The 19,918-nt window shown below is 39.0% G+C and overlaps 1 protein-coding gene across 1 annotated transcript; it reads left to right on the top strand.

Annotated features, from left to right (window-relative positions):
- The first annotated feature begins 250 nt into the window (after positions 1–250).
- WDR1 (WD repeat domain 1) lies at positions 251–19,599 on the top strand. The gene is made up of 15 exons (XM_066995644.1): positions 251–445; positions 592–713; positions 4,300–4,390; positions 6,978–7,125; positions 8,545–8,725; positions 10,567–10,644; positions 11,351–11,431; positions 11,550–11,783; positions 12,610–12,699; positions 13,998–14,152; positions 14,826–14,913; positions 16,377–16,487; positions 16,951–17,124; positions 18,284–18,428; positions 18,740–19,599. The coding sequence occupies exons 1-15, from the start codon at positions 430–432 to the stop codon at positions 18,847–18,849; spliced, it is 1,824 nt and encodes a 607-aa protein (XP_066851745.1). The 5' UTR covers positions 251–429; the 3' UTR covers positions 18,850–19,599.
- Positions 19,600–19,918: the final 319 nt, after the last annotated feature.

Below are 19,918 nucleotides of genomic sequence, written 5' to 3'. Positions count from 1 at the left end.
GTCTCCCTATAAGGCTTCACCACCGCTCCTGCGCATGCGCCGCTCAGAATGGTGGCAGGAACATTAGGTGGAGCGACGAGGCCCGCGCATGCGCAAGGCGCCGGGTGACGCCCAAACCCGAAACCGGGCACCGCCGCCGCGTGGCGCCCCGCAGCTCCCAAGCGCCGGGGCGGGCCCGTGCCCGGGCGAGCCGACGGCATTTCCGGGGGAGGGCGGGAGGGAGCGGCGCGAGCAGAGTTGACTATATATGGTCATAGGCAGCGGCGGGCGGCGCGGCCGCTTCCTGGTTCGGGCCGCGGCGCTGAGGCGGCGGCGGGCGGGTGAGGAGCAGAGCGGGAGCCGAGCGGCCGCCGGTCTGCCCGCCTGCGCCTCCCTCCCTTCCGTGCCCTTCCCTTCCTTCCCAGCGCCTCTGGCCGCGAGCGGGCGAAGATGCCGTACGAGATCAGTAAGCCTCCGGCGAGGCGGAGGAGGGAGGGTGGGGGGCACCGGGGGACCGCCGGCAGCAACAAGTGACCGCGCCTTCTCTCTCTCTCCCCCCACCCGCCTTCTCTCTCTGTCTCCCTTCCTTCTTTTTTATTATTTTTTCCTCAGAAAAAGTGTTCGCCAGCCTCCCGCAGGTTGAACGAGGCGTTTCCAAAATCCTCGGAGGTGATCCTAAGGGCAATAATTTTCTCTATACCAACGGAAAATGTGTCGTCATCAGGAACGCCGATGTAACGTATCCCGATTTATTTCGCTCCGTGCCCTAGCCCCGCTCGCTAACTTTCCTTTTCCTTCCCAGCCCCTCTCCTGTAGCAGCCCGGGCTTCCTTTCACGCTTAATTATCGCAATTGAGGTCGCGGCTCCGTGATCGGCAGCAGGGGGATAGGAAGGGCGCATGACTCAGGCGTGCAGCCATGGGCAGCAGCTACAAAAATCTGGAAAAAAAAAATAAAATCATTATTTCCTTCCTTTCTCTGCATGGGATTTATAGAGCAGAGAGCGGTGTGTTCTGGTTGGCCCTGTTTATCTCCTTATATACCAACGTGAGGAAGTTGAGAGTTTTGTTTGCCTAATAAATGAAATCTTCCTTATTTCCTGTATTGGGCCTTTTGCTAGTAAAAGAAGCATGCAAATACTTGCAAACAACTGTCTTTAAGTCCATTATTCTGTAGCTCTTTTTCCTCCCCACCCTGTGAGCACTCCAGGAATTGAACCAGTTGTCAGGTACTTGACTCTGTGGCAAGCTGCACCTTGAGCTTTCACCCGGCTCATAGGGAATTTTTATCATCATTCGAATACTAGAATGCCCCAGTTAATGTTTTCACTGGTGTCTTTCTTTCTTTTTACTTTGGTGATAACTAGAGTAATGTTAGATGAGTTATTTAAATGATTTCAAAGATGGCATCCCTTAGAGAAGTATGGAGGAAGTGCTACATGTCCAAGCTATTGTCTTGCTATTGGTTTTCAAAAATCATTCTTTACTTATATGTAAATGCTTGCTCTTTAGAAAAATCAAACTCTCCCCCAGATTTAATTTCCTCTCTTACTGTAAACTTGGCTTGCAGTAGGGAGGGCTGCAAGGGGACAGATCCTACCTCTGGAATTTCTAGGTCTCCACAACAGTGTATTTGTAGATGGCTGCTTCTGCTTTTGTAAACTGCATTTTTTTATATTTTCCTGATTCATCTTATAACTCCCACTGTATTCAGATGGTTCTTCACTATCATGTCATAACACAGAAATGCTAGTAAACACTTAATTCTTTGCAAATTTCGTGTTTGGTAACAGTTTAAATTCATTCACTGAAAAACAAATCCATGCTTGTACTCTGGTTTTAACGTCTCAGTATTTATCCTATAGTAATAGTGTTTCACTCTTGGTGTCAAGAAAAGTTCAATTTTCTGAAACCAGAACCCCCAGTTAAACACTATAATGGCATACAGTGCAATGAGAGAAGAGAGAAAAGCCACTCTGCTTACATTACAGTTCTTGCCCAAGATACGGATTGTGACCTCCTCCCTTGCACTGTCATTAGTGCTTCTCTGACCCTATTTTGGGGGGTTGAATTGGAAGAAAACAATTTGCTTTTAGCTTTCTGAATCAGCTTACTGAAGGTTTGACTGGTGCAAATGTTAGTCCCAGCATGAGACAGAATGTAGAGCACATTGCAAAGTCTGAGTACAAAAGCGAGGTGGGACTCTGGGAATTCCAATTTAGACTGTTTAAACTCTCAAGGGATGTTGAGAATGGAAGTCATAAACCCTTCAGTTTTGTTATTTATGCTGGCATGCAAATTTACCTGAACTGGCAAGTAGGAAGAACACCCACCTCTAAATACCTCTAAATCAAGAGCTAATCAGTGGTGATGAATGTAGCCTTCAGGGTTAATATGTGAGCATGAAGTAGAGACATTCCTTAACAAGAAAAAGTCCTGGAATGGTGCTGAAAAAGCTCTCAGAGACAGGACTAGTGATATTTGTAAGGTTTCATACTTAATAAATAATTTATACTGTCTTCATGGGTCCAAGCCTACTTTGAAGCTTGGAACTTTAACTGCTTGGTTTCATATGTGGCTCTGGTTTCAGTGTTCAAAATAAGCCACATAAGCTTTCTCTTCTTGAATCCGGTATTAGGTACTGTATTTGTCCTAGCTAACAAACTTATCCGAAAACCTCTTTAGAATTGATTTTTTTTTTCTTTTCCTCCTGGTATGAAAGATACATGAGACTTAAAAAAATAAATAGGATTTAAAATGGTAATTCTGACCTACCTGATATCCTGAATTTATTGACTGTATTTTAAATTTGGGAATTTGATCTTAATGGTGCATTTCACCCTCTAAGTCAGTCTGTAAGTTCAGTCTCTTCTGCTTAGGTCCCTGGACTCTTGGAGAGTGTTGCTATAAAACAGCAGCCACTTATGTATGCCATTACTAACAGAGTGGGGTTGTTTTGAGCTCCTTGAACTTGGAGATGGTGCAGCTATAGCATAGGGAAAACATTATCGTGTATTGCTTAGCTAAAATCCCAGTTGCACACAAAATGGAGAATGACACGAGGATGCTGCAAATGCAGACAATTGTGACTTAAGTAAGGCTATAACGTACTCAAGCAATGTAAAAGCAGGAATGAAAAAGTTGCTTCTTGCATGAGTAAGCTATATTTTGTCTCCTGAGATGTAGCAGTACTGCAACAGCAAGAACTCATGCAAGCAAGAGACTCTGCTTTCTAGCACAGAGCAGGTGCTTTAGTTTTTCCTGATTGGACAGCTGAATCATGCCACATCAGGTGGTTCTCTGGTTTGGTTGGATAATTCAGTATTTATTACAGCAGATAAAATGGACTTTTGTTTTGACCATAGGAATAATGTTTCTGGAGCTGGAAGATGCCTGTTAACTGCCAGAAAAAGACTGCTTTAAGGAGTAGCGCATTACATTGTAGCTTAAGCAGTGTGTTTGGGAGATGTGCAGAATGGCTTTTCTGTTTATGCAGTTAATTTGAGAGCAGGCATCAGAAGAATTCTTGTCTAGATGTTATCCTTTGATTGGTGTGGCACCTCAGTAGTGTAACACCACTGATCTTATGAGAGACAGTCAGTTTTATTATCCGGCCTGAAGCCTCTGAAAGCACATAAGACCGAAGAGATAAAAACTGCGATGGCATGGCAGCAAATTTCTTTCAGAACTCCTGTACAGCTGTTGCTACTGGGGAAGACTTCCTGTGCTAGTCTAGTCGCTTTTTAACCAGATTTCAGTTGGCAAGAATGAGTAAGCCTTGCACAGCTCATTGGTTACTGAGTAATCCGGAGTGTGCGTACTGATGAGTAACGGCCATGCAGTATGGTTAACCATCTGCTGAACCTTCATACTCTGCTATAGTACAACTTCTGGGTGTGTGTCCCGAAGCACAGCTCGTGTTTAGTGATCTACCTGGAGAGCTGTCTTACCTGGCCAGCCCCATAAAAAGGACGTTTAATGCTTAGCATGCTACTTTGGAGAGGGTTTTTCTATTTTTCAGCAGATACTGAAAAGAAGAGAGGGTCACAGCTAGTGTTGGCTGTCAGAGGAAATAATTTAACTGTGGCAGTTGTTAGAAATTAGCATGTGATGTTTCAGTCATAACTGGACAGTAATTTTCTGCAATGTGCCCTGCAGTTTTCTTCTCAGTTGTGGACTATATCTTGATTTAAAGGACAAATTGGAAGAAAGAGTGAGAGGAGTGCTGGGAGAAATTATGAATTCTTTCATGGAATGTCTGATTTTACTTCTGTGAGAACCAGGAAGTACAACCTAGTAACATTTTTTCTCCTTTAAATTAGAATCCTGCAATTGCTGACATCTATACCGAGCATGCCCACCAGGTTGTAGTTGCCAAGTATGCTCCCAGTGGATTCTACATAGCGTCTGGAGGTAAGGTATTGATGCGCATGCTGGATGGGCTATGGGGGCAGAGCTGTTAAAGTGCTTGGCACAAAACTTATTGGCACAACAGAGGAGTCAACCTTTAAATGTATGTCCAAACTGTATGCAACCAATGTGACATGCTGCAATGAAATTAAGTGAGGGAGGAAGGAAGGACTTGTGTAGTTGTTCCTCTAGCCTCTTTCTAAAGCATTGAGTTCTGTTTCCTGCTTGGTCTTTTTAAAATTGGTGCTTAAATCAGAAGGAACCTGGAAATCAACTTTACAAAGTATAAAGAGAAAAAAGCTTGGTGTAATAAATGACATTTGTACATGCAGCAGAATGAAAAGTTACTTCTGAAATATGGGACTACTGTTTCTTCTCAGTAATATACTTAGATACTTTAGGGGTGAGGGAGGATTCTAGAAGAGTATATGCATTTCGTTTCCATAGCCTCTTTTTTCCTGACAGAACTTGGCAAGATTTAGCATCGTTTTTCTTACAGTTGTAACAGACTAAAAAAGGCTTTCACTGGTAAGTTAACAGGGAAAGTGGCAGATTCCCAACTTCTGTGAAATATATATGTGAATGAATATCTGAGAATGGGCAACATGAATTTCCTTCTGTGTGAATTTTTTGGACTATTAATAAAAATGGCTGCAGTTTTTGATGATTTACAAACAAAGAACTAAACAATCCCATATTAACAGTAGCTTGGTTCAAATAATTGATCCTTTTTCAGGAGGACTGGTGTACGGTTGAAGAATATTAACTTGCAACATCCATTTCTTAGAAAGAATTGCAATCAATTTGTATATTTAAAAAAAATTGCTGTTAATGAAAAACACTTGAGAAGCAACTAGTGGACCCAAATAGAGCAAAACCTCCTGATTTTAAATAATAGATCAGTTACTGTTGCTGAAAATAAACATTCTGAATATGTACCCCGTAGGGAGTCCAGATTTGTTTACACAAGTATTAGTAGTTGGTGAATTTCTCATCAATTTTATGGGTAGAGCACTTTTTTGAATTTGTAAAATATCTGTCCTTTCCTGCATATCCAAAAGCTGTATTAGAAAATCTATCTTCTGAATACCAGGGGAGCTTTAAGAACACTGATAACACAGTCTTAGGTTTTGTATTTTTGTTGTTCCTTTTCCCCTCCTCCTTGTCTGAACGAAATGAAAGCCAGGATTTTTTTGGCTCAGTCTTGTGTGTGAACCATATGTCAAACCGAGTACCTTCTTAAAATCTAGTTTGTATTTTTTTATTCTACCGACCTCCTTAAAGTAAGTTATATATGCCTAGCCTGATCCGATAAGATGTCTTTCATTCATGATCAGTGTAAGGAAGCTCCTTGCTTCTAGGGGAATTATTCATTTGGCTTTTTTTCAGAAGTTGTTTGTCCTACCCCAGTAAACAAGTTCAGGCTGCAATATTTTCTTTAAAAACTGTCTTCTGTATATCACTGATTTTGAAGTTTGAACTTGAATTCCACTACAAAAGCATTCTAGGTGTAAAATGAAGGGTTCTGAATCTGACCTTTTAGCAGAAGTAGAGGTGGTGAGTCAGTGGGCAGGTCCCAAAGATACAGGGATGCTGTATGTCCATGCTGTAAAGATGCACTGATACTCAAAAGAGCTCTGCTGTGGTAGAAGATATGCTGTTAACATGTAGTTTATTCTAAAAAGTGGCTTTTATGAAGGGTTCAGTACGCACAAAATCTACTGTGTGGGCTTTGTTACAGATATGTAAACCTGTCTGTGCATGGAACAATTCTGCTGGTTGCAGTGTTGCACCACAGTAATGCCTTCCAAATGGAAGAAAGCTCTAGTTTTGTGTAATACTTAGAGGAAATAATGACCAAGGCAGCTGGCATTATGTTGTCCTAGATTGTTAAGACCTGTTACATCTGCTGCTTGTCATTAACGTTTTTTGATATTCTGTTGGATTTCTTTGTAATACTCTAGAAACTGCATGTGGATATCTGTACAAATAAGTGCGTACGTGCTTTTGTATTGAAAAAGCATGCTGATGTGTGCATGAATAGAGCTTTATGGGTAGAGGTCTCTTTGTACCTCTAAATACATATACCTTGTATTTACGTGCAAAAAAGCTTTGCTACAAAGGTGCAAAAAAGCTCAAGTGCGAATTTTAGTGCAACAGCCACTGTCCACCAGTTTCCTTTCTTATTATAGTGTAGAGTGGCTTACTTTCCAAAGTAGCATGTGTGAGCCATCTTGTAGTTGGAGGAGGACTTTTATTTTTTTTGGTAATGTAGACATGTAACATGCAAATGCCTACCTTCTCTTCGCTATGTAATTTTTCTCACACGTTCTCAAAAGTTCTTTACATGCATTGTATTTATTGCAGCATGTCTTAAGCCTTAATATCTGGTTAAAAACATACATCAGTGAAACAGATGTAGTCTTCAGCATTCTTAAATCAAGGGATTTGTGGTTGTTGCAATAGGATAAGATTGGTCCTTAGTACCAATGTTCAGTGTAGCTGAAAATTTGTATCCTGGCAGATTGTTGAGTCATGTGACTGAGTCATGCTGGAACAACAATAGTTATATTCTGTTTTATTATGGCAGATGTCTCTGGAAAGCTAAGAATCTGGGATACTACACAGAAGGAACACTTACTGAAGTATGAGTATCAGCCATTTGCAGGAAAAATCAAGGACCTTGCCTGGACTGAAGACAGCAAGAGAATTGCTGTGGTTGGAGAAGGAAGGGAAAAGTGAGTAAATTTTTTTTGTATATGTCTGTGTATTTATGCATATGTATTTGTGTGTGTGTATAAATATTCACACTGTAAACCTCTGTAATCTAGCAAAGCAGGTTCTTTGCAGAAAGCTTTTCCTTCTTCAGAGGAAGGAAATTGTGGCTTGTTCACTCTTTAGACTTCAAAATGTCCTGTTCTGCAGCAGAGTTCTTTATGCAGTATTTGACAGCTGTAGAGCTACTTGGAAAATACAGTTCTGTTACAATTGCTTAGTTTAAATTGTGTGGGTTTGCTTATTTCTTAGAGGTGATATTATGTTAAATATCTGTTCAGTGTGACTCTTCAGGGATTTCTTTGATTCTGATAGAGTAGGAAAGAAAAGCCACAAGTAGATTCTCTACCTCTTCTTTCACCCCTCTCAAATTGAGGATGTGATTAAGACTACAAATAAAGAAAACCTTGTATCTGAATTTTCTCACCCAGCAACACTCCCATACTTTTAGGTATTACTATGTTGATTAAAATTGCAACCGGTTGTCCTTGTTTGACTAAATAAGGTGTCTGTTTCAGTCAGGTTTGTGTCCTTCCTTTAATGCTTAAAGACTGGCAGATCTTTAAAATAGAGTTCAGACCAAGTAGTCGTATACCTAGATGTCTGAAAAATATAGTGTGGTCCTGTTGCCCACCTCCTGCACCATTTTTAAACACCATCATGTACTATGTCCTGATACTGGAGAGACGTTCTTTGTCCCTGTTTGTCCCTTCACCTCTACCTGCCCCTTGGTAGATACTGTAGAAATTTTGTTCTTCTGTGTTAAGAAACTGGACTGTTTCATACTAGGTGTGTGTACTTCAAATCTAGAATTATGCTGAAGTCATTCTACAAAGCCCATTTTAAATAGTGATTTTCTGATAGTTTAATGCCATTGTACTGACCATACTGATTTAAAAAACATAATTTAAAATAAGAAATGGCAAAAATGCTATTATAATAATTCTTTATATCTTTAAGTAATAATTGTTGTAAAAGTGATGGTACCCAATCTGGGCTAAATTGTCAGATAATTCATCTGATGTTATTGTTATCCTAGCTCTCTGAGTTCTGTGTAGTGACGTGTTGGTTGGCAAAACTTAGTGTTTTCTTTTATAAACCAGTAGAGTTGCTGAAGAAGATCTTCTGGATCTCTGAATTTTAGAAGCTCTGTACATAAAATGTTTGTCTGACATTTTCACCGAATGTCTCCTATTAAAGTCTAGGTTCTATCTCCAGCAAGATCTTAAATATCCTTCAGGGAACTGTGATGCGGTTGCATGAGATTAATGAGATGACCTAATTTCTTTGAGTGCACTCGAATCTGCTGTTTGCAGATGATCAAGGAATTAATCTAAATGTAACCTTTATGAATTATACTTAATGTGTGCTTCTCTAACTAGATTTGGAGCAGTGTTCCTGTGGGATAGTGGTTCTTCTGTTGGTGAGATCACTGGACACAACAAAGTGATCAACAGCGTGGACATAAAACAAACAAGACCTTATCGTCTAGCAACTGGCAGTGATGACAACTGTGCTGCTTTCTTTGAGGGACCTCCATTCAAGTTCAAGTTTACACTAAGTGTGAGTTTTAAGTTTAGTTGTGGTTACATTAAACTGTGTACAAAATTAACTAGCTTTCCAACAAGCTTGCAGTTTCTGTCACAGCTAATTTTAATAAGTTCTTAATTCCCTCTTTTGAGCCACAGCTGGTGTCACGTGTCTGTCTTAAACCCATGTTTGCATATAACTGAAGGCTTGACTCAAGCCTACAACCAAAACAAATCATTGGGTAAGAAGAAAACCTGAAGCATTTTAAATTAATTTTGGCTTTACATCTTCTTTCGTAGCATAAGCAGTAGAAATTCTCATCAGCCCTTGTGATGCTCCTTGAGCTCTTCTTCCTGACAGAGAAGTGCACAGTGTTTCTTAAGACTCCAAGGTGCTTAATTCAAGAAATGTGGTTGTGAGAGTGGAATTTCCCAATCTGCTTAAGAATGCTCAAATCTGAAATCCCAAGGCAGCTCTGAAAGGGCGAGAGGAGGTGTTTTGAAATGTAACTAACCACAGAAAATATATACCCAATACTTGCAGAAATCAATTTTTTTACATTCTTTCTTACTTTTTTATTGTACTAACTGAAACAAAGCCTGGAACTACCACATTTAAGACATTCGTTGTTACTTGAGGCAAAAAAGCCAAGAACTTGTGTAGCTTTTTCTGATGCCACAAAATGTGTCTTGCCTCAAAAAAAAACAAAAAACAAAACAACAGTATTGCAGAGATACTGAATTTTGTTGGACTAGTAAATTCCAAATATTTAGTGGCTCTCTTTTAAAAAAAACTACAGTAGTAGGACTTTTATTTTCATAAGTATGTGCTTTGAGTAAGCTTCATACATTGACTTTAGTAAGGATTCCATTCCAGTTCTAGAAAAGGAATTGTTTTGAGCTCTGCAATCCAATGAAATGATGTAGTTGCCTAATATATTTCTGAACTTAAGTTGATACTTACATTTTGCTAAGTTGGTTCTTCTGGAGCTGTGAGGTCTGAATTGCTTACCAGTGCTGCTCAGACTGGTATGTGATGGAGCCTTCCTTTTAAAGTGATATTTGAGTTGCTGTATGGGATTCAAGTACAGGCTGTTAAATGGCTTAGATTGAAGCTTGAGGTATTGGGGGGGGGGGGGGGGAGTATTTAATCAAAAAAAGTAGGTTAGAACCTGTCTTTTATAATACTAAAAATAGTCTTCCAAATCTCTTTGCATGGGAGCCTTGGCCTCATTGTGGTGCTTTCCTATTTAACGTGTGCTTTCTAGTTAACATCGTTCGAATAGTCTCCTATTTGTAAGTGGCCTATTTGCGGAGCATACATCAGTCTTGCCTGGTTACTTCAGAGCTAATATGACTGCAGTCTCCCAGAACTGGAATTCCAGTGAACAATTTATTCTTCATTGCTGTTTTTTTACAATAATAAGCATAAAATACTTTTCTGTGTGTAAGATTTACTTGGACAATGAAGTCAGTCAAAACTTAGCGAATGCTGCAAAAGAATTAATTGACTAGAGGGCAGGAATCCCATGATTGCATATAGGCTGCACCTGAGAGTTCTTTTTTACCCCTACATATCCCTGATACAGGGCTTACTCATTCACCTGGTATTGTGCAAGTGGTGTGAACTACATCAATATCCAACAGTTTCTTCCCTGGGCTGTTGTTGATCCATATGATCATCTTCAGATATATTCGTATATTCAGAGGCTTGGTTTGCTCTTGAGAAACTGAATAGCAGTATTCTCTACAGCAGGCATCTCTTACATAACTAATTTATGGCTTGAATATAAGAGAACTTCACTGTTACTGGATTATTTCCTATGTAATTTGGTCTCTTCTTATCTTGTGTGCTGGTTGTTCTCTTTTCTACAGGACCATACGCGGTTTGTGAACTGTGTGAGATTTTCTCCTGATGGGAACAGATTTGCTACAGCTAGTGCAGATGGCCAGGTAAAACACAAGTAACTCTTTTCTGTATTGACTTTTAGAATAAGATTTTCTTGTGCATTTTCTTATTCTTGCTTTTTCTTATTCTGAGAAATGACTGATGTAAACTTCTAGTGTCTCCCTATAAAGGTGTAACAGCTGATGTCAGACCATTTTCACTTTAGCCTTGTCCCTGTTCCATCTCCCTGGCGTATTACTTCTCTTGGAGATGATTTTGGTAGGAATATATCAGACTTCTGCAATATGTGCATCCTTGTTATGATCCTGAGAATTCTGAACTCATAGATGGCATTGTAGCTCCATGTGGACACCCTGCTGCTAAGGGCAGATTTAATAACATTTACCATAGGCTGCTCCTTCTATGTAGTAGATTTCCATGTTGTAGGCAGATACCCCTGACAGCAGTGCTAAGCAGCTGCCATCACAGCAGGAGTTAAAAATGTTACATCTCCCACAATTTCAAATGTCAGGATCCAGTGTACAGGGTGGCTTACTGTGCTTATTTAGAATCGTCACTTTATTGATTCAGGCTTAAATATTAAATGCAGGAATACTTGTGCCTCTTCAAAAATCTGCTACTTTGTAAGCTGGAAAATGTGCTTTGTAACAAAAGAACATGAGCAGTGCAAGTACCAATGTTTTAGTTCTTCAGTGTTTTTTCTCCTGTTACCGCTTTTCTATTTGTGATATGTCTGTGTGCTCTTTCAAGATTTTCATCTATGATGGGAAGACGGGAGAGAAAGTGTGTGCTCTTGGTGGAGGCAAAGCTCATGATGGAGGTATTTATGCTGTAAGTATCACTTCATTTGTGCAAATGATCCATGCTGTTTCATTACGAAGTTCATGGACTGTGAAGTCTTGCAATAATAAATGCACTTACTATCTTGTGGTGGCATTTAATTTTACAGATTAGTTGGAGCCCTGACAGTAGCCAGTTGCTTTCTGCTTCTGGAGATAAAACTGCTAAAATCTGGGATGTTGGTGCTAATTCTGTTGTCAATACTTTCAACATGGGATCAAATGTGTTGGATCAGCAGCTGGGTTGCTTGTGGCAGAAAGACCACTTACTGACTATCTCCCTCTCTGGCTATATTAATTATCTGGACAAGAACAATCCAGATAAACCTTTACGTGTCATAAAGGTAGGTGAAACTTACATTGTCACACCAGAGTCTCTCTGATAAATGGTTTGCTGATTGAAGTTGTCTAGATGGAATAGTTGAGTGCTGAAAGATGGCTTGGTTAAATGAGCGTTGGCAAACAAGCTATATGTGACTATCACAAGTCACGTAAATCAAAAAGTTACAATGTTATGTGCAGTGATATTGTGCAAATATACAGACTGACTTGGTTTCAATTGAGGCTATCAAATTTTTCTTTTGTAGTAGCTTTAAGCATTCTTCAGGTGAGAGAAGAATACAACATAGATAGAAAACTACCAGTGATGACTCAGTCAACCAGAGCCACTGTGTTGTGAACAAGGTGACTAGGGTTACTATACAAGTGAGCTTTAATTTTAGGAATTACGGAGTTCGCTGACACAGCACTCTCACGGGAGCTTACGTTTTTACATGAACTAGAAACAGATGTCCCAGATTCTTGCTACTATAATTCTGGCAGCTGGTAGGGGTGCACAACCACATTTAATCTTCATCTGAATCGTAAAGTGCTTGAAAAGTAAACTTTGCCTATGAAAAGACTGTGAAAGTATTTTGGCCTAGCTAGCAGTCTTAAGTAATAGGGGTATTCACAGTGCTTATTTTTTCTCCTTAATGGGTAGTACATGTAAATAGCAATACTGCAGTGGTAAAATGACTTCACTAATTAGTGGTTTGTATTCTGGGTGACCTTCAATGCTTATAAATGTTATTTTCTGAATAACCTGTAATTCTTCTCAAATAGATTTGAACTTATGTATGGATGTTAAAATGAAAAATTGCCTATCAGTAATTATTGTCCTATTCACAGGGTCATAGTAAATCAATTCAGTGTCTTACAGTGCATAAAAATGGTGGAAAGTCCTATATTTACTCTGGCAGTAATGATGGTCATATTAATATCCTTTGAATAATAATGTGATACTTGTTTTAACCTTATAGTCCAAGAAAGCTTGTTAGGAAAAAAAATGCTTCGCCAAAGACAAAAATTATCTTTATTGAACACAAGTTAATTTACATCTTCTGAAGGAACTTATTTTGTCTTCCCTGTCTTATTTTACTGTTTGCCTTTAAATTTGCCTGCTAAATACATGCCAGTTCCTAATTGCCAGTTCTCACTTCTTTGTGGTAGGTAGATTGTTAGAATGGAGAAGTAAATAAATATACAAATTAGCCTCTTGTAACTTTCTGTATATACTTGATTACACATGTTAAATATGCATTGCTGCTGCTTGCTGTTACATGCAGTAAATAGGTAGGTTTCAGCATGAGCTGGAAGTTATCTGTTTTGGTTTTTTAGATGTTCAGGCCAAGGAAGATGACAAACTCTTGTTGATCTCCCTCTGACCTAGTTACAAGCACTTCTTACAGCAGTTCTTCCCACCTGTATTCAGGTGACATGTTCTGTGACATACCAGTCCTGTTCTTTACTTGATATCCTAAATGTCACTAGGCTTTCTCAGTACTCAAGAGAACTTGTATTTCTCTTAAGATTCAGTTCCAGTCCCTTTCGGTTTCTGAATCAAAATGTTGGGAATGCAGTCTGATCCCTAAAGGGCATGGGTAAAGAGTGAGGCTGTGGTGTGTTTAGCTAAAAGACTGTTGGCTTTTCTTCAACATTCTGAAGATTATAAATAAAACTGCAGTCCTTCATCCAGCAATGCAATCCATGATGCATTAAAATGGCATCGCATTGGCAGAAACCGTTGTAAAATAAAGGACTTACCTCTCAGCAAAGCTCTAGTACAAACTGATAGTTCAAACTGATATTAATACTTCTTATGAGGGAAAGCCAATGTTGCAGGACTTCTAAATGTAATTCGTTTGAAAAGTATTTTGCGTTCACAGACCTAATGCTAATTGTTCCAGTATTTACTATCAATTGTAAGAACTCATTTAGCTTATACAGATCATCAGAATTTCATTTAATAAATAGTGTGAGGGGTATTGAACACTGACATGGGTTTTCTGGAGAAATTGTAGAGACTCCATCATTGGAGATGCTCAAAACCCAATTGAATAAGCGATCTGCTTTATCTGAACCTGACTTGAGCAAATGTTTGGACTAAACAGTCTCTAGGGGCTACTTCTGACCTCAGTTTTCTGATTACATAAGCTATTTAACTTCTTAATTGGGATATTGTTCTATATCTGACTGCACTGGCATCTTCAAATATTCCTTAATTCTGTTGTGTACATTACTGGGATTCGGACACTGGAGAGAATGATGGCTTTTCTGGGAAAGGCCATACAAACCAGGTTTCTAGAATGGCAGTGGACGAAATGGATCAGCTGGTCACCTGCAGTATGGATGATACTGTGCGCTATACTAACCTTAGCAAGAGGGACTACAGGTTAGTTAAACTGTTATCTTTTATTGTAATATTGAAGCCTTTTATTTTCCAGCAACCATTTTATTGATTTATATGGTATATAATTTTATGCTGCGATTTATTCAGGTTTTAAGTTACCATGGGAACTGTAGAAATGATTGCTGCACCAACCTTACTTTTTTCTGTGACAAAGGAAAATGCATCCCAGGCTTTTCACTTAATCTCATCCCTTCCACAGGTTAGATAGATATCTGTCCTGTATCAGGTGGCTTACTTAGGGGGTGGTGGGAAGAGTGTCAGTTTCTCTATGATTCATTAATGCATAAGAATACTGTTAATAAGCAGCTTGTTAGGAGGGCTGGGATACGGCTGTTTCTTCATCAAAACTACAATTGAAGGAAAAAAAAAACTTTACAGAATTGTATTAAGATCACCTAGTTACATCCAAAATTTATACTCTAGTGTAGTATCATTGACTTTCACTTAGAAGGTATACTACCCAATTAAGATATGTTTGCTCTTTAGAATGTCAGTAAGGAAACTTTGCCGATGTTAATTTAAAATTCTTTAGGCATATCCATGAAGATCATTATTAGGTGATTATTTTAAAATTGATTATTCAATAATATTAAGTATGGAATATTTTTTCTGTTTTGCCCTTCCCACTTCTCTACCCTACCACACCTTCCTCTAGTGGCCAGGATGCTGTGAAAATGGATGTTCAACCAAAATGTTTAGCTGTGGGTCCTGGTGGCTATACTGTAGTTTTATGCATTGGACAAGTAAGTATTAACTTCTGGACTTGCAACACAATTGCTCTGTTAATAATGCAGTGTATGGTAACAAGATGGCTTCTAACTTGTTTAGTGTGGGATCGTTAGCAAGAGCTTTGGAGAACATAATTAAACAAGCCCTTGTGATAGCCTTGCCTTTTTTCTTGTACCAATTGAATGGTCTTATGTATGGATTTAAACTTCATGTAGTCCCTTGTGTGCATACATCTGAATTCATTATTATCAGTACAGTTTTGTGCAGGAAGGCTGCACAAGTCTAAATTGAGATAGGGAGAAAAGAACCCTGTTTACTTGCTGAATTGGAAGCTAAACAGGCATGTCTTGACTGTTGGTTATAAGTGTGCCTGAAATAAATCCTCTCAGGTACTGATTGTAACGGGGTTCTGATCTGCTGTCTCTTTCAAGTTTATTATGCCAGATTTCATTCTCCATACTCGTTCTCTTTTTGGAGAGAGAAGGGGTGGTTGGGGGAAAGGTGAAGAAGAGAGGGAGAGCAGAAAAGGGCAAGGCAATAAAGTTTAATTTTATTCTGTCATGTAACTCTGTTGGAGTAAGCGCACTTACCTCTATGTACTATGCTGGCCTTAAGAACATTTTTGCTAGTACATAGGACTTCTCTGGTGTATCTTTTTTATGAGAGATTTTTTATTGATTCTTTTCTAAAGATTATAGGGATTAAGCATTATGTTCATGCAAGAATATTAACTTCCAAGTAATGTTCTTGTCTGTTCTGTTCAGTGAGGCAGTTCTGGGGAAAAATTGCATCTTGCTGCTGCATTTTTTTGGCAACTAATCCAACTAATCAATTGGAAAAATGCTGTTCAGTGAGGATAGCTCTAATTTGCTTGTCAGCAGTATTCAGATCACAAAACTCCAGAAGGATTTGTATCATCAAGGCAGTCATGTATCAAAGCCTGCTTAAATTCTAATGATTTCTTTTCCTTGTGTGGATATTTGTTCTATGCTTGGGCCTTTCATTAAGGTTGTCCAAACCTGTTTCAAATGTGAGTTATAATTCTAGTTGTCTGTTATATAGATCTAGATAGGAAATAGCCCTCAAAATGTAATACTGCGGTATTAATGTGCTGCTAATTTGGTCCTGTGTCCCTTCCTTTAATAGTGAACTGGGCAGGGAGTGAGCACTGCTAAAAATACTACTTTATCCACGTTTCTTTTCTGTTCTGACCAAGTGAGGTAAAGCTGAATGCAGTAGAGCATGCCCTGTGCTACCTAATGTAGAATGCTTAATCTGCTGAACTAGAGTACTTAGTCACCACACAGGCCTTTATTAATTTTTAAAGGAGTGAATCAGTTCCCTTAGGATCAGAATATAGTAGACTTCTGAGCGGTCAGAGTGGATTTGTGACTAAGCAACATGGCTTAATCATAGTTGTGTATTGGGCACTTGGAAGAATAATCTTAATACTTACTGATTTTCTTGATTTTTGCAGATTGTCTTGATGAAAGATAAGAAAAAATGTTTTGCAATTGATGACCTTGGCTATGAGCCAGAAGCTGTAGCTGTTCACCCTGGAGGAGGTACAGTAGCAGTGGGAGGAACGGTAAGGTTACACTTCTTACAACTGTACTTCTGTGAATACTTGCACCAGTAACAGAAGCCTTTAACAATAGTAGGTCTGTTGTGTTGAGAAGTAGTAGATGGCAAGTTGTAACAACAGCAGTATTGTAATAAGTAACCTATGTGTAATTGGTATTCCTGGGGAATGAAAGCCCAGGTTCTTCCACCATTGTGACCAATATCTATTTCATTTTTCCCATCTCGTCTTCACCGTCTATAAACTGTTTTTACTCAGTGCAAGATTAAAGTAGGCAAATTCTTCAGTTCTGTATGCTAGACTTGTTGGACTGTAGCCAGTATAAATGACAGTTCTTTAAACTGTTTCTCAATATAAGCAGTACCAGATGGAATTGATGACAACCGTCCAGAAGCTCGGCGAGCCTTCCCGTTTCTACTGTACAGTGACTTTTTTGTACCTCCCCCTCTTCTCCACTTTTAACTTGCAGGATGGGAATGTCCGTTTGTATTCAATCCAAGGAACCTCTTTGAAAAGTGATGAGAAGTCTTTGGAAGCCAAAGGTCCTGTTACTGACCTGGCATATTCTCACGATGGTGCCTTTCTTGCGGTCTGTGATGCAAACAAAGTTGTCACTGTCTTTAGTGTCACTGATGGCTACGCGGTAAGAAAAGCTGCATCAGTTTTTTTGTTTAAAAACACGTACTGGCATCTCATGTCTAAATCTGTTGTGGTGGAATGTGTAGCTGGTGGGCCATAATTGTTAAATCACAAATGTGCATTTGGTGTTTCTGTGACTTTACCTGACACTTTGGGATAGCGTTTCTTTTCACAGCAGCTTATGTGAAGCCATCAGATTGTTAGAATAGGTGAGGAAATGTATAGCATAGGTTGATTACTAGGAAAATGCTCAAATTCAGTCTAATAATAAGCAGATAAATGGAGTGGAGTAGAGGGTGAAGGGTCAGGTTTCCACAGGCTAGGGGTGATGAAATACAAAAGATTACAGAGTATGCAGGTTCCTTATTTGGATCAGCTGAATCAATAACATGGGGTATTTTTTTGCTTGTTTGTTTTGCAAAACAAAAGTCAATGAATTGCATGCATGTCAAGTAGAGAATTGGTGTGCATTTCTGTACAATAGATAAGAATGCAGGCCCAATTTGATGAGAATTCTGCAGTGCTATAAACTTTAATGAAGTGAATAAAGCAGACTTAGCAATGTAACTTTGCTAGCTGTGGCATACAACTTTGTGGTAAGAACTAAACATCGAAAGGGATATATGGTAGGGCAGGGAATCTTGTGCTATCCTTCAATCTACTGTCCTTTAACCAAAAGCCAAGTAACAGGCAATTGTTGCTTCTCAGCTGAGTAGCCAATATGTGAATCAGCGTTCTAAAGTCACTTTTCCAGAAGTTTACTGAAACCACACTGAAGTAGACAATTCAGGATGACATTCCAGAAAAACACTTCATTTTCTAAGTAAAAACTTAACGAATTGTGCTTTTGAAAATATCCGAAGGGTTATTTTAAAGGCCTCTAAATAAAAAGAACTTGCTGTACATGCCCTTTACAGATCCATGTTTCATAGAAAGTCTTCAAATTGTTCACAAAAGGTCTGGATTTTTGTATACATTTTATGCCATTTATTTAAACTCTAATCAAAAGAAGTCAGCACTTGGCTTAGGACATCCATCTGCACCTCAGATACACATTAAAATTACCATTGTTTGTTTGTGATGCTATACATTGAAAGCCAGTAATTTCCTGCAGTAGCTGGAACTAATGAAATGACGCTGTATCCCTGTTAACTTTCAAATAGGAACATAACGTCTTCTATGGACACCATGCAAAAATTGTTTGTATTGCCTGGTCACCAGATAATGAACACTTTGCTTCTGGAGGCATGGACATGATGGTATATGTTTGGACTGTAGGTGATCCAGAGACCAGAGTCAAAATACCAGGTATGTTTGCTTCAGAATTTAACTTCTGAAAGTTGCTAGTCTTACAATCCAACATGGTGCTTGTTTTCTAGAACTGGACAGTAAGCAGATAAATTGCTGTGTATGTTCCCAAGCTAATTTTGCCTTCAAGATAATCTCTTCCATATAAGTTAGCTGGCTGTTTTAGCTATGTTCTGTTATGTTTTTATTATGTAGTCACAAAATATAGTACTAGTATTTAATGCAGCTGAAAATCACTTTTGGAATATGTGCTGAAGTTATTTTGTCAGTCTAGCCTTCCTAATTTTCTCTTATTTCTCGCTGCCATACAGATGCTCACAGACTACATCATGTAAGTGGCTTGGCATGGTTGGACGAACATACTCTGGTAACAACATCCCATGATGCTTCTGTCAAAGCGTGGTCTATCTCCTACAATTGAAATAAGTTGTCTCTTTGGAAGGACCTAATCAGGGACTAGAACTACTGCAGCGGAACATAGCATTTCTCTTAAAGAATCTGTATTGGCCTCTGGGTCTGCTATCATATCCTCATATCTTTACAGGGTGTTCATATCTGTAATTAAATGTACTTTGAAAGCTTTAGCCAGTAACAGTTTGCACATGAAAAGCACTTAAATTATGTCTGGAGCTTAACCTTTGTGCTGAACATTCCAGAGGCAACAGCCTAGCAAGTTGGCGTGAAAGATTCAGGCGTGAAAGATTCAAACTCAATCACTTGTTCTTTTCTAACCAAGAAACATGAGACTGTACAGCATGAGAGTAATACTTCTCATTTTTTCTAATTACAGAACATTTCTGTACTAACGGTCATAGTAAGAATATTTAGTTGTGATCTGAAACCAATCAAGCTCTGTGCAGCTACTGTATATTGCTTTGCTTCTCTGTACTGCACCAAACTGTTGCCTCAGATTTTCTCCTCCAGATAACAAAATGGGGTACATACATAATAAACTTTTTATGTATTTCATGTCAAAGCTTTGTGGTTTATTTTAGGATGAAAGTGTGGGGTTTTGATGTATTTACTGTTGTGGGTATAATGTTTACAAATAATTGTTGTGGCAACTTCTTGCTTCGAAAACACATTTGTTACTATCATGGAATAAGAATGTCTAGTCATTTCAGTGTCAGAAAAAATCTGTTTCAAAGATTAAAGATATTTTCTGTTTGAAGGAGGAGAAGCATGTTATTGTTCACAAAAATGCAGTACTTCTACCACCCTTCTTGAAAGTACAGGAATTAAACTAAGTGAAGCATTGTTATGACTCAAAGTGCTTTTTGAGGAGATAGTGTTTGCTAAGTACCTTCTATGCATCCGCATGTACAGAACAGTTGCATGTAAGCTGTTACCTAATGCAGACAGATCATGCTCTTGTGTTTGGTTCCCTTCTCGCACTGTACAGCACATTTAAGTGATTTGAAGCTAACAGTCCAGCCAGGCTGGAGGAGGGCACTGGTGCAATGTAGTAGGATTTGTTACCATCTCTATTG

The sequence above is a fragment of the Anser cygnoides genome, chromosome 4 (genome assembly GCF_040182565.1).
Source record: "Anser cygnoides isolate HZ-2024a breed goose chromosome 4, Taihu_goose_T2T_genome, whole genome shotgun sequence".
Lineage (NCBI taxonomy): Eukaryota > Metazoa > Chordata > Aves > Anseriformes > Anatidae > Anser > Anser cygnoides.
Note: the sequence above shows the minus strand (reverse complement) of the source record. Positions and strands in the feature narration are given on the sequence as shown.